Genomic DNA, 14346 nt, shown 5'->3' with positions numbered 1-14346 from the left:
TATTTTTGAAAAATAAAATCTTCAATTTAAACAATAACTTCAAATATATAATGGAGTTGGAATATAAATACATAAATTTATTATATCAACAATAGTTTAATTATAAACTATTATATGATAACAATAATATTTGAATATTCAAAGGTGGGGCCGAATCTCCCACAATAAGGGAAGAAAAATATGGATAAAAAATAAATTAAAAATTAAGTGTTAAAAATTACATATATTGAATTTAAATTATAAAATTTATTTGATATATTACTTAAAATTAATTATTAAATATAAATAGATTGTTTGATAAATATAAATTTTTAATTGTAAAAGTTTTATGTTTTATATTTTTATTTTTTTTCTTAAACATTTTATGAAACAAACCCAAAATTTAAATGACTTTGAGTATAAATATGAAACATTTGAAATAAAATATACTATTAAATATAAAATATTATAAATCTAAAAGTAAAAAAAAAAATTATATAGAGAATAATGTGACATTCTAGTTCAAGCGTAATTAATTTAAATATAAAACAATGGCGGAATTAGAAAAGTTTTTTAGGGCGGAATTAAATTGTATGTTTTATGATAGTAAAAATGTAATTTTACCATTTTAATAGTCTATATCTTTATCATTTTTAAAAAATTAATCAAATTTTTATTATTTTTAAGGGGGCCAAAGTGTAATTTTATCATTACTAATTTAAAATTTTATAAATTATAAAGAGCCTAAATTAAAAATAATGAATTTTCTGATAGTTTCTCTATTGAAAAAGGAATACAAATGAACTCTTTCACGCCATCCTTTTCCTATATATTGCATGTTGCCACTCGTCAAGCTTTAGAGAAGCTAGAAAGCAAGGAAAGCTTCTCTGCAAACACCTTAATTTTACAACTTTGTTATTGCTTTGCAAAGATGGGTTCACTTGAAACCAATAAACCCCATATTGTAATCGTCCCATTTCCAGCACAAGGTCATGTTAACCCCATGATGCTACTTGCTAAGCTCTTACACTCTAGAGGCTTCTTCATAACCTTTGTTAACACTGAGTTCAACCATAGGCATTTGGTCTGGTCCAAAGGCCCTGACTTCGTTAAAGGTCTGCCTGATTTCCAGTTCAACCATAGGCGTTTGGTCTGGTCCAAATGCAACACAGGATCTTCGAGTTCTGTGTGATTCAATACGAAAGCATTGCTTAGGTTCAAGTCTTGGCTTTTGCATAATTTTTAGTTTTGCTCTTAAATGAATCTGGACATACGCATATAGGCCTTATAAATATTAGTATTAGTTTTATGACACAAAAATAGCTTGTGGTCTAATGGCAAGGTGGCTTGTGGTGTAACTGTGAGGTCAGAGGTTCAAGTCCTGGGTTACGCATGGGAGTATTTATTTTACTACTTGAGCTGGGTAGGTGGTGGAGTTGGACTAGAACACTGCTAAATAGAGTTTGAACTGGTCATAAAGGGAGTATAGGAGAAATAAGTGGAGTGAATCAAGGAAGGATAAGGGGAGAGTTTTTAGGAGAAAATCAAGGAATTTGAGAAGTGGGAGTGTTGTGCCGTTTGGGGATTATTCAACCTTGAGAATTCGGCTAGGGGGAGTTTTGGGGGTCATTTTTGGCTTTTGAGGGGCTTTTGGTTGTTATTTTAATTTATTTTTCTCTCTGTCTGCCTTGGTGGGTGAGCATTTTTTGTTTTCTCATTTTTCTTTTAGTGTCGAATCTTGCAAAGACTTCAAAGTACCTCTCGGGTTTGTTCGTTTTGTTTTTTTTGCTTTTCCCTTTACGCTCTTTTTGTTTTGGCCGAATAGCCTTTGGTTCTTTCCTATTTTCTTTGTGGCCGAATATTGCCTTTCTTTCTGCTTCTCTCTTGGCCGAATATTGCCTTTCTCTCCCTCTTCATCTATTCAATTCTGTTTCGACTTGACAACTGTTCTCTCACAGTTCATTTTCCTCAAAGAGTGAAGGAGTTTCAAGTGTTTTATAGTCGTCGAAACCTCTCTCTCATCACTCGATCAAGGTAAGTAGGTAGGCTAGCCTTCCTTCTAGGTGTAGGCCGAATGTTTCTGTGGTTCTGTAAATTATCATGTGCGGATTTCAACCACATGATTTTACAATCTTGTTTAATGAATCCGTTTGCAATACAGATATCCGTCAAGAAGATTGTAGTCAATTTTTGTCAATGGTTTAGGTGGGCTAAGCCACTTTTGTCAGTTGAGGCAAGTATTAGTTTGTTTTTTTTGTTAAAGATGCAAAAGAAGGAGACTAACCCTATTGATTGTAACTAATGGAAAACTTGTATGAATGCAGACTTTAGGTATTCGTAGATCTTAGTACGTTTTCACAAACAGGTGTGTAATCACACTTTCTCTCAACTGCAAATCGACAAAAGTCAAAAATCCAGAAAAGACGGTGCTGAGACCATATGGGCGTGCAAACGCTCGTGTGGTAAATCAAGCTCATGAAACACGGTGTTAGATTGTAGAGGCCTCCATGATTGTTTTCATGGGCTTAGGCCGTAATGGGCCTAAAATAATCGAAATACCCTCGAAGGATAAAATGACCGAAATATCCTCAAAAGGTAAAATGATCGAAATACCCTCGAAGGGTAAAATAACCGAAATACCCTCGAAGGGTAAAATGACTGAAATATCCTCAAAAGGTAAAATGACTGAAATACCCTTAAAGGGTAAAATGACCAAAATACCCTCAACTGGTAAAATAACTAAAATACCCTCGCAGGGTAGAATTACTGAAATACCCTGGCAAGGTAAAATGACCGAAATACCCCCAAAGGGTAAAATGACTGCTATACCCTTAGGAGTTGAAATATGTGTAGGACCGATTTGCTCTATAATATATATATGACTGTTACTGAGTCTGACATACTGCATACATGTATAGTTTATGACATGACATACTGCACGGGGTTGGGTTTCTGATATAGGGGAAGTATACTGTACTAGTGGCTTTGCCACATATACTTTTACTGGTAACTTTACTGCGTCACTATTACTGGCAGCTTTGCTGCATCACTATTACTGGCAGCTTTACTGCATCACTATTACTGGCAGCTTTGCTGCGATATTGGTGTGTTGGCTGGGTAGGTTGATTTTATCCCCACATGATGTGTTGGTGGTACAGAGTGGTGTGTTGGCTGGATTGAGATGAGTTGCATTACTGCATTATACTATTATTGTATTGGGCTATGGCCCACACTATTATTGTATTGGGCTAAGGCCCATACTGTTGCTGTATAGGGCTTAGGCCCAAACTGCTACTGCATGTTGTATATTGATTGACTGATAGGGGATTTCACACTGATTTTCGTAAAATCACCCTCTCCTCTTAGCTGTGTAGGTAATCCTCAGTCTTAGGCGATTTGGTTCCGCGAGGGGCTCAGAGGTGGCCACATAACTGCTGCTGTTCACACTTGCTTTTATTTTACTTTAAATTATAAGTTGGGTTTTGTTTTGTAATAAAGCCTTTAATTTGGGTTTTAAATTTTAATTGGGCTTTTGCTTACATATTTTATACTACTAGTTAAGTGAAAATGAATTTTCAAAATAATTAATGTTTTCAAAGGCACGAACTTTAAACGTTAGAGTTTTCAAATGCTTCCACGTTTTAAATCAACTTGATATAATAATAATATTTAATAAGGCAAACATTTGGTTAAGTGTTCCATTAAACATTACTAAAGAGGTTTCCAAACTTAAGAAACGAGTTTTATCAACAAGTCTAAATTTTGAGAGACACTTCAATGTGACACACCAAATACGGCCATAATGTCTAGGCTGAGTTTGGGGTGTTACACAATGCAAGACCAATTCTTTTACGCCTTACACTTTGTACTATTAAAGGCAGACGAGTCATTACTGCAAGGTATTAAAGTGTTACATATCTTCAAATCGTAGTAAAAGGGTCACATTTCTCCAATGCTAATTTCAATAACAGTAAAATAAAATCAAAGAATTTAATAGCGAAAGAACTTATAGTGATTCAGTGAATACAAAACGCTCAACTGTGTGTGGAGGAAGCAATCAAACAAGCCATAGAAGAAGAGGAAGCAATAACACACTATCAAAGAAAAATGAATAATACATATTAAGAATCTTTACGAAGCACAAAATAGAAATTACAACTATCTTTGCAAGTAAAAAGCTTGAAATTTATTTCTTTATCAATCACCCAAAAAAGAAAAAAAGAAAAATAAAAGAAAAGAATGTGTTTTTGTGGATTTGATTAATTGATGACTGACGTTTTATTTACCTTTATCAATTTACCTTTTAAAAAGTTTGTATTCAATTCAAAAAAGAAAAAAAGAAAGAAACGAATGTGTTTTATCAATTTACCTTTTAAAAAGTTTGTATTCATCTCACATTTTAATTAACTAATGTTTTATTTGAATTCATAATTGTGAATAGAAAAATATATATTATTTTGATTGCATAGTTAAAATTAGTAAAAGGAAAAAAATATATGAATTTAATAATTTTTATGAGAAAAGAAAATAAGGTATTAATTTCTTTTATTTTGTATTAACTCAATTCGATTATAGGTATATAGTGCGTTAAATATCTTAAAAATTATGTCTTTTAAAATATTTGGTTATTATTTTTATTTAAATAAAATCTAAAACTCCATATACATTAAATTCTTACCATAACATGATTTTTTTGTAGCATTTTACTTTCTTTTTTTTTTGTTTCGTTTGTTGAAATAATTATATTAAGAATGTTATTAAATCATATATTATTTGCAACACTTAAACACTTCGATTTACATCATTTTAGCACCTCAATTTACAACAATTAAATACTTCAATTTACAGCATTTAAACACCTCAACTCACAACACTTTAACATCCCAATTAACAACATTTATACACCTCAGTACTTAAAACACTTCAATTTACAACATTTAAACACTTCAATTTGCAGCACTTTAACACTTCAATTCACAGCATTTAAATACTTCAATTTGCAACATTTTAACACTTTAATTTACATCATTTAAACACTTCAATTTGCAGCACTTTAACATCTCTATTAACAACATTTATACACCTCAATTACAGCAATAAAACATCTCAATTTCCAACTACTAAACACTTCAATACTTAAATAGGGCTTTAAAAGTACAAAAACAAGCAGCAACATCATCTACTTTGCTTGAGCTACAGGAAATTTTTGCACTAATTGGACAACAACTAAATCTAAAATAAACAAGTTTAACCAATACAAAACAGTAGCAACCATGAAATTTGTAAAGAACAATTTTTTCCCTATTTAACTATCGCCGAATCATCCATGTAAAATTGATAAGAATTTCAAGCATGGAAATAATAAAGGAGTGTAAAGAAAACTCACCATTAGCAACACTCAATTTGTATTTCTAAAATAACATGTCATTTGGAAAATAAAACTCGATTTATTCATTACTAGCACATCATCAATATCAATCCCAGAGTTATACATTTTAACCACGGCACCCAAGCACTATAAATTACAACTATAACTCCTCTCAATTTATCATTGTAAGATACCACAATTTCATTATTAAGACCGTTTAAATTACAACACTTAATCCACTTCAGATAATGTTTTAAGACAACATAAATACTTAAAGCATGAATACTTGCATTTTAATCACGATACAGCAATAGGACATCTTAATTATAACTATGACATCTTCTAATTACAGCTTAAAACCTTAAATATTTAATCCAGCAAAACAAAAAGGATGGCGAGATTACAGACAAAAACTAAGTAGGTATATCATTTTCTTGCATTCCACTTCTAAATCATTCTTAGAGAGCATATGAATGAAAAAGTACATTCATTTTCTATCATTCTTCCCACCAATCCTCTATCCTCCTAGTATTCAAAACACTCCAATAAAATTTTAAAGTTAACCACAACAACATAATGTATACGGTACATTCCAAGAGGGCAGAAAATACAAAGAAATAAATGCTCTTACTTCTTTCAACTTATAACATTATACTAACAAAATTTAAGAAAAAGAATGAAAGAAGAGGAAGAAAAAGTAGCATTTAAGGTTAAGAACACAGTTTGAAAATTACCCTTACTATTGAGACAAGCAACCTGAAATCCCTTACAATAAACAGAAATGCCTAACAATTCGAAAAAAACAAGCTTAGCTTTCTAACCCTAAATTTCCCTAAAATAATCGGATCAACGAATCGACTAATTTTGTGAATGGGAGATGAATGAAATTCTGTCGAATGGAGGATTCGGTGAACCAAAATAGCTGCTTATCACCGAATCATCCAAGAATAATTTGCTTTGCAGGTTTTACAATCTGCTTTGCTAGTTTATATCCAAATATGAAAGGGGAAAACGAAAAGTTGAAAGAAGTGAAAGAACTTTAACTAAAAAAATCAGAGAAAAAAAAAGGAATCAAAGGCACTTACTATAAATAAGGAGGTTCAACTATAAGGAAGATGAAAATGAAGATGAAGATGGCGAATGAATTCTTGATTTGTCGTCGATTAAGGAGCCAACTTCTAGGGTTCACTTTGGGGATAAATGTCGAGGAAGAAATCTGCTGAAGTGAAAGTGAAAACGATGAAGAAGAGAGGTAGGCTATTTTGGTCCAAAAAAGGAAAAATGTTATTACGGGTGATTTTGAATAGCAATCCAGACCCCCAGCCCCTGAATTTCTATTACAAGAGTTGATGGAATAAAGGTGCAATAGAATTTTGTGGAATCACTTAAACAATGAACCAAATTAGTGAATTAATGTTGCGCACAGAATAGGGACGGAATGGAATAGCAATTCCATCGAACCAAACATGGTCTAAGATTAATGTACTATTACTCCACTTGTAGTCCATCAATAATACAATAACAATTTAAATCAACTCCGATAATTTTAAAAATATTTATTTTTTTATTATAGCAGGTAGATTACATCTATCATATATATAATATATATAAAAGTATGAGTTTGGAAAAACTATTGAATTGATGAATATCTTTTTTTTCATCATATTATTAAATTCACATTTAAAAACAAATAATATTTAATTTAGAATTATTCGTTAAAAAAGTTGAAACAAAATATAAATTTTGATAATTATACATTTGAAAATAATTATAATTTAATAAAAATGGTTACTTGAAAATAACTCTAAGCATAAAATATAGCGCAAAAATTTGTGATAATGTAATACCCCAAACCCGGCCTAAACGTTATGGCCGAATCTAACGATGTCACAAGGTAGTGCTTTTCGAAAAATATGTCGTCGCTAAATCTCTTTTTCTATTTAACCTTTTTTTTCATTATCTTATGTTAATTTCAAATCGTGTCGTTCGTTTCCAAAACATTATTCATTTACAAATCGTTATTTAATTTCAAAACATTTTCTTATTGCGGAAGCTTTTAAACAGTTTGCGTATTCGTGGTATTTTTGATAAAACATTAATTTCATTTGAAAACTCGAGTTTTACCTAACACTAGCAGATTTAAATTATAAAACCGTATAAAAACTAAATTTAAACCAATATCCGTAAAGGCCATAATTATAGCAAAATACTCCCAAATAAAAGTAAAATCATAAATAGGTAATAAACAGTGTAAAAGAAGTCGTGTGGCCACCACTAAGTCCTCCGCCGCACCGATCCGCCTAAATCTGGGGATTACTTGTACAGATTAAACAGAAGGGGTGAGTTTACATAAACTCAGTGTGTAATCCCCATACAAATGAATAGACAGTAAACAGATAATCATAGTTTGGGCTTAAGCCCTTTTCAGTATCAGTATCAGTCCTGTTTGGGCCTTAGCCCATCTCAGTACAAAAACAATCATGCAGTAGGGCTTTAGCCCATCACAGTATCAGTAGCAGTAATAGATATGTAGTCACAAAAATCATACCCATACACCAACCCTGCACTCCATGTGGGGATATAATCAACCCACTCATCCCTACACTCTAAGTAGTACCGAATGCGGCACTAGACAGTAGTTTGCAGCTGAGCTGCCAATAAATTAGGCTCAAGGCCTTTCAGTACACTTCCTCCGAACATTATAATCCCCCAACTCAATGCAATGCAATATACAGATATGACATGCTATAACATAATATCATGCATGTAAACAGGGCATACAGTATCAAATTAGTGGGACATCATCAGGCTTAATCATATCAGTCATACAGTCATTTCAGTCAATTAGGGGTCTAGGTAAGCTTACCGACCCTACTATAGGTTCACAGTCAACTTTGGTGACCCTTGCAAACTTATCAGTCAAACAGTGAAAATGGGCCTACAAGCCCATGATGTTCGCCTGTGTTGGCCCACACGCTCCTGTGGCCCACATGACCCAAATTGGCCTTGGCCTCGTGATCCATTTTAATGTAACCCGTGCTAGTTAATTATTCATATGTGTTTCTACTATTTACTCATATGATCCTTCAAAGCTGTCTACTTGAGTCACTATTACTAAATTATTTGTATCTTAAGCTGCAAAATTCCGAATCAAGATCCGCAAATTTTACCTAAAACTAGACTCACATATCTTCTTACCATAAAATTTTCAAAATTTTTGGTTAAGCCAATACATACAACTTATTCTTTAAAGTTTCCCCTATTCAATTGTCTGATAGTTTCGACCTTTCTGCACTAAAAATTAATTATCTTCTCATACAGAATTCAGATGATGTTCTTGTTTGTTTCTCTTGAAAATAGACTCATTCAGGATTTTAAGCATATAAATTATAACCCATAATTATTTTATACAATTTTGAATAATTTTTCAAAGTCAGGACAGGGGATTCTGAAATTATCCTGATCTTGTCTCACTAAAATTCAAATATCTCATAATATGAAATTATTTTGCTTACTTAAGGTAAGTTTGGATGGGCGGTGCGTTTACCTGTGGTTAGTGTAAAAACAGTGGTGGCGGTGAGATTAGAAACTGTAGCGATACTGTAGCGTGAGACAAAAAGTAAGTTAAATGCACCGCACCGCACTCAATCGCCCATCCAAACCCACCCTTAGTTTCTTCTATGAGAAACTAGACTCAAATATATTTAATCCTATATTTTTTTCATCCTCTAATTCGATTTCCATAATTTATGGTGATTTTTCAAAGTTAGCCTACTGTTGCAGTCCAAATAGCAAGCAATTTCGGCTTTTCACCGAATCCCTTATTTTTGTGTTTCGGGCACGCACCTGGTTTTGTTTCGTTGAAAAAACACTCCCGAGAACTCCAATACCTAAAATTGACCAAACGAACCCATAATTAAACACTTAGAACGACATTAAACCGAACCAAAAGTGATAGACAACCCACTTAAATCGACTAAAATCTTACTTTCAGTCGAGCAACATGAATCTGCACGTTAATCCGTACATTTAAAGCGCCGATTGGGAAACCCCAGCACCTTGATCTTCTCATAAACACATGCTACATCGATTAACTACCATAAACTGACGTTGCTAGACCCCAAATCAAAGGAAGAAGGCCAAAAGAGATCACTTACTAGATGAAAAAGGGCACGAACGCAAGAGCAATGATTGGCTGCGAAAAATCCAACAGGAAGACGCAAAAAATTGAAGAAGAAAAGTGAAGAAGAAAGTTGACATCAGAATTTTGGAGAGATAGAAAAAGAAATGAATTTTGAAAAGAATAAAATAATAATGATAAAAAACAAAAATAATCCTGATAACTCCCATATCTTCTCTCAATTAACTACCCACTAACAATCCACTACTCAGAATCCATCTTCTGCACAACTCTTTCAAGAAACAGAGTAAAAAGATTAACATTCTTGCTCACGCAAAGATTCTAACACAAAACCTCCAACACTCCAACTCGTAAACTTAAGCCAACTGAACAAGGATAAGGCTTTAATCAGAAAAAATTCCAAAATTTCGCCAAAGGGCGTGGCTTGAACTTGGGACCTCATTCACACACTTAAAACACTTAACTACTGAAGCAGGCAGATATTTGGGTGTCATATTCACAATACCCAAAAATAAAATTTTGGGGCGTTACAGATAATTATAATTATGCTAATATTATTTTTTAAAATTGTGCTAATTTTCTTGATGTAAAATATAGTTATTATTTGAATAGAATTCTAAGCACATTAATTATCACTTAATCAATAATAGAGTTAACTATGTTAATTACCACTTTAAAATGCTTTAATTATTACTTGAAAATTCTCTATTATATATTTGAATTGTTAAGTTCATATATTTTAGTTATATTCAAAAATTCAAGTAAGAAATATTATTTTATGCTAATTGTTGTAATTAAGTACAATATTTTTAAAAATAATTTAAATATTAAATGAGTAAAATTACATGCAACGCATGTGACATTAAAGCTAATATCTTTAAAAAGAATTCGAGTCAAACTAATCATTTCAAATATCTCATTTAAAAATAAAAAATATAAGAAATATAAATAAAATTCTCCAATAGATATATATTGATTTGAGAATAAAATATAAAATTCTTTATAAATGTATGGTTTAGATTGAAAATAAAACAAAAAATTTAAAAATAATTAATTTTCCCACAGTTTCTCTATTGAAAAAAGAATACAAAGGACGTAGCGTAACTCTTTCACGCCATTCTTTTCCTATATATTGCATGTTGCTACTCGTCAAGCTTTAGAGAAGCTAGAAAGCAAGGAAAGCTTCTCTGCAAACACCTTAATTTTACAACTTTGTTATTGCTTTGCAAAGATGGGTTCACTTGAAACCAGTAAACCCCACATTGTAATCGTCCCATTTCCAGCACAAGGTCATGTTAACCCCATGATGCTACTTGCTAAGCTCTTACACTCTAGAGGCTTCTTCATAACCTTTGTTAACACTGAGTTCAACCATAGGCGTTTGGTCAGGTCCAAAGGCCCTGACTTTGTTAAAGGTCTGCCTGATTTCCAGTTCGAAACAATTCCGGAAGGGCTGACATCGTCCGATCGAAATGCAACACAGGATCTTCCAGTTCTGTGTGATTCGATACGAAAGCATTGCTTGGCACCATTCGTAGATCTACTAGCTAAGTTAAACTCCTCGCCCCAAGTGCCCACTGTTACTTGCATAATCTCTGATGGACTTATGAGCTTTGCTATTAAGGCTGCTGAACAACTTGGCATACCAGAAGTTCAGTTTTGGACTGCCTCAGCATGTAGTTTCATGGGATATCTTCACTTCAGTGAACTGGTTAAACGAGGCATTATTCCATTCCAAAGTAAGTACTTTCTTATTTCAACTTTGTAACTTTATAGCTAAGAAAATTGTCTAAAAGGAACTCAAATTTGACTCTTTGTCGTGTCAGGTGAAACATTTCTCGATGAACCTATTGACTGGGTCCCTGGAATGAGTAACATTCGCCTCAGAGATTTTCCAAGCTTCGTCAGAGCCAACGATCCGAATGACATTTTGTTTGATTATTTAGGATCCGAAGCTCAAAATTGCCTAAAAGCTTCAGCAATAATCTTCAACGCATTTGAAGAGTTCGAACATGAAGTGCTCGACGCCATCGCTGCCAAATTTCCTCGAATTTATACAGTAGGACCACTTCATTTGGTTGCCAGGCACCTACATGCCGATCCCTCCAAGTCAATGAACCCAAGCCTATGGAAGGAAGATACAAGCTGCATTGAATGGCTTAACGAAAGGGAACCCAATTCAGTTGTGTATGTGAACTATGGAAGCATTACTGTCATGTCGGCGAAGCATCTCAAAGAATTTGCATGGGGGTTGGCTAACTCTAAACACCCATTTTTATGGATCGTTAGACCAGATGTCGTGATGGGTGATTCTGCAATTCTGGATCTAGAGTTCCTGAAGGAGATTAAGGAAAGAGGGCTGATAACAAGCTGGTGCAACCAATATGAGGTCCTTTCACATCCTTCAGTCGGTGTTTTTTTGACACACTGTGGGTGGAATTCTACCGTGGAAACCATATCAGAAGGTGTGCCAGTAGTTTGTTGGCCATTTTTTGCTGATCAGCAAACCAATTGTCGATATGCTTGCACTCATTGGGGCATTGGCATGGAGGTGGATCATGATGTGAAGCGAGAGAACATAGAGTTTTTAGTTAAGGAAATGATGGAAGGTGAGGAAGGAAAGAAAAAGAAAGAGAAGGCATTGGGATGGAAGAAGAAAGCGGAAGAAGCGGTTGAAGTTGGGGGATCATCTTATATTGATTTCGACAGATTTGTTAAGGAAGCTCTCAAACATGGTTAACTGGAAATACTATTGTCAGTGGGAAATTACTTAAATAATGAATGGGGATCATTCAATGTCTCTATTTCTGCTTTTTTTCCTTTGTAAGTGAATGCAGTTGTGTGAGGTATGCATGTGAAGCTCATATTTAGTTTGTATTTTGCTTTGGTGAGTTGGAACAGTTAAAAAGAGGTTTTCTGCCCACTTGCCCTGCCACCGCCGCTCCTAGCGCCGCAGCCTTCTGCCCCTTAGCCCCAGGCGCCGCACGTCCCATTGCCGCTCACCTGCCCTCTGCCATCACCGCCACTGCTCCACCGCCTTCAAGTGGCCTGTAAGAAATGACAAAAAAATAATATAAAAACGTTGTAAAAAAATGGCTATAAAAACCATGAAAAATCTGTAATGGGGGGTTCTTTTTTCCCTTTTGATGAACAAAAAATAAAAACATAACACTTTCAAACAAGGATTCAAGCAAATCAGCAAAAAAAAGAGATCAAAAACAAGGGCAATACGAAAGGTCCTTCTTTTTATTATTTTTTTTCTCTCTTTGTTTTCGATTTTCGACTGTTTGTATTCGATTTTTTTTATTTTTCTTTTATTTTTAAACTATATACATAAATAACATATAGAAGTAAAAAAAAATTACCTTTGAATTTTCCCGGTGGCCGGCGCAACGGCGTTGACGGCGGTTCTCCTCGCCGGATTCTGGGCAGTGCTAGAGAGGGGGAGAGGAAATTTGAGAGCTTTTGTCTGTTTTATTTTGAGAAAGAAGGAAAAATGAAAATTTTAAAAAAAAATTGGGCTTTATAGCAACATTAAACGGCGTCGTTTTGAGCCGAGGTCACCAGTGGCAAAACGGCGTGGTTTTGACTTAAGACCCGAAGACCCGACCTGCCTGCCCCAGGATCCGCGCTTTTTTTTCTTCTGGGATATTTACTGCTTTAGTCCTTCTGATTTTGTATTATTGTGCAATCTTGTCTTTTTTATTTTTTTAATTTGGCCTCTCAATTTTCTGCGTGTTCCATCTTAGTCCAGACCGAAACGTTGCGTCTGAGGGCTGGAAATATTTCCTAGTTGGTCCCTCGTTCCTTAAACGTACCTCTTTTCGGTCCTGCACCACACCTTTTGTTTATTTGCAGATTTAGACCCCAAAAGTTTGTTTTAGTATTCAATTTACCCTTTTTTATTTTGGTTATTTCCTTATTAAAATTAATAAATTTGTTACTATTATCTTGTATTATCATTATTATTAGTTACTCATTTGTACCTTTTTAATTTTAGATTTAATTATATATACATACATACCTTTGATTTATATATATACATACTTATATATATTTTTATACTTATAATTTATATATACAAACGTACATACATTTTTGTAATATGTATATACATATACGTACCTATATATATTTTTATATTTCATAATTTTTATACATATCTATATACATGTCTATATATGTATTTTATTTTCGTAAAAATATATATTTACATATTCTTCATATTTTTAAATATGTATTTTATATATGTTCTTTATATTTTATGATTTACATATATCTATATATATACTTTTTATATTTTATGATAGTTACATACGTATATATGTATATGCTTACTTATATATATATTATATAATAATTTTAAAATATGTACATACATATATTTTTCATATTTCCATAATTTTATGTATATACATATATAGTTTTATAGTTTTATACATTTTCTTTGTTTATTTCTTTATTTACATTTTCATTATTTGTTTTGAAAGAATGTTTTAATTTTATTGCTTATATGCTTGTGATTGTGTACTATATTAGTTTGTCTTTATATTTATTTTATTTTCTAGCCATTGCTTGCATTATTTTGCTTACATCATCGTAATTGTTACTCTATTACGTCAATTTTCACCCAGATCCAAAACAAATTTTTTTTAAAAAAATATAAGTAATACTCGGTATTTGAGATCTTCGAGAGAATTGAGCCCTAACGTATTGGGTTTTGATTTTCTTCGTTGAATCTAAATAATCAATAATGCTCTTTAATCAAAAAGCTCATTATCGGGAATTCAATACGTTGTGTCCTAACGCATTGGATATGACACGTTGTTTTCTCGATATAAGGATTTTTCTAAAATAA

The 14346-nt window shown here is 32.9% G+C and overlaps 1 protein-coding gene across 2 annotated transcripts; it reads left to right on the top strand.

Moving 5' to 3' along the window:
* Window positions 1–842: 842 nt before the first annotated feature.
* On the top strand, window positions 843–12670 carry LOC107950446 (UDP-glycosyltransferase 85A8-like). Of its 2 annotated transcripts, XM_016885296.2 has the most exons (3): window positions 843–1056; window positions 10866–11227; window positions 11315–12670. In XM_016885296.2, exons 1-3 carry the CDS (start codon window positions 911–913, stop codon window positions 12226–12228), a joined length of 1422 nt encoding a protein of 473 aa, XP_016740785.1. In that variant the 5' UTR covers window positions 843–910; the 3' UTR covers window positions 12229–12670. The 2 variants fall into 2 exon arrangements, with proteins under 2 accessions (XP_016740785.1, NP_001314500.1); NM_001327571.1 differs by lacking the exon at window positions 843–1056 and having other exon boundaries at window positions 10720–11227; window positions 11315–12228.
* The last annotated feature ends 1676 nt before the right edge of the window (window positions 12671–14346 follow it).

Source organism: Gossypium hirsutum, chromosome D03 (assembly GCF_007990345.1).
Source record: "Gossypium hirsutum isolate 1008001.06 chromosome D03, Gossypium_hirsutum_v2.1, whole genome shotgun sequence".
In the NCBI taxonomy this organism is placed as follows: Eukaryota; Viridiplantae; Streptophyta; class Magnoliopsida; order Malvales; family Malvaceae; genus Gossypium; species Gossypium hirsutum.
This window is presented reverse-complemented; position numbering and strand designations above follow the sequence as displayed.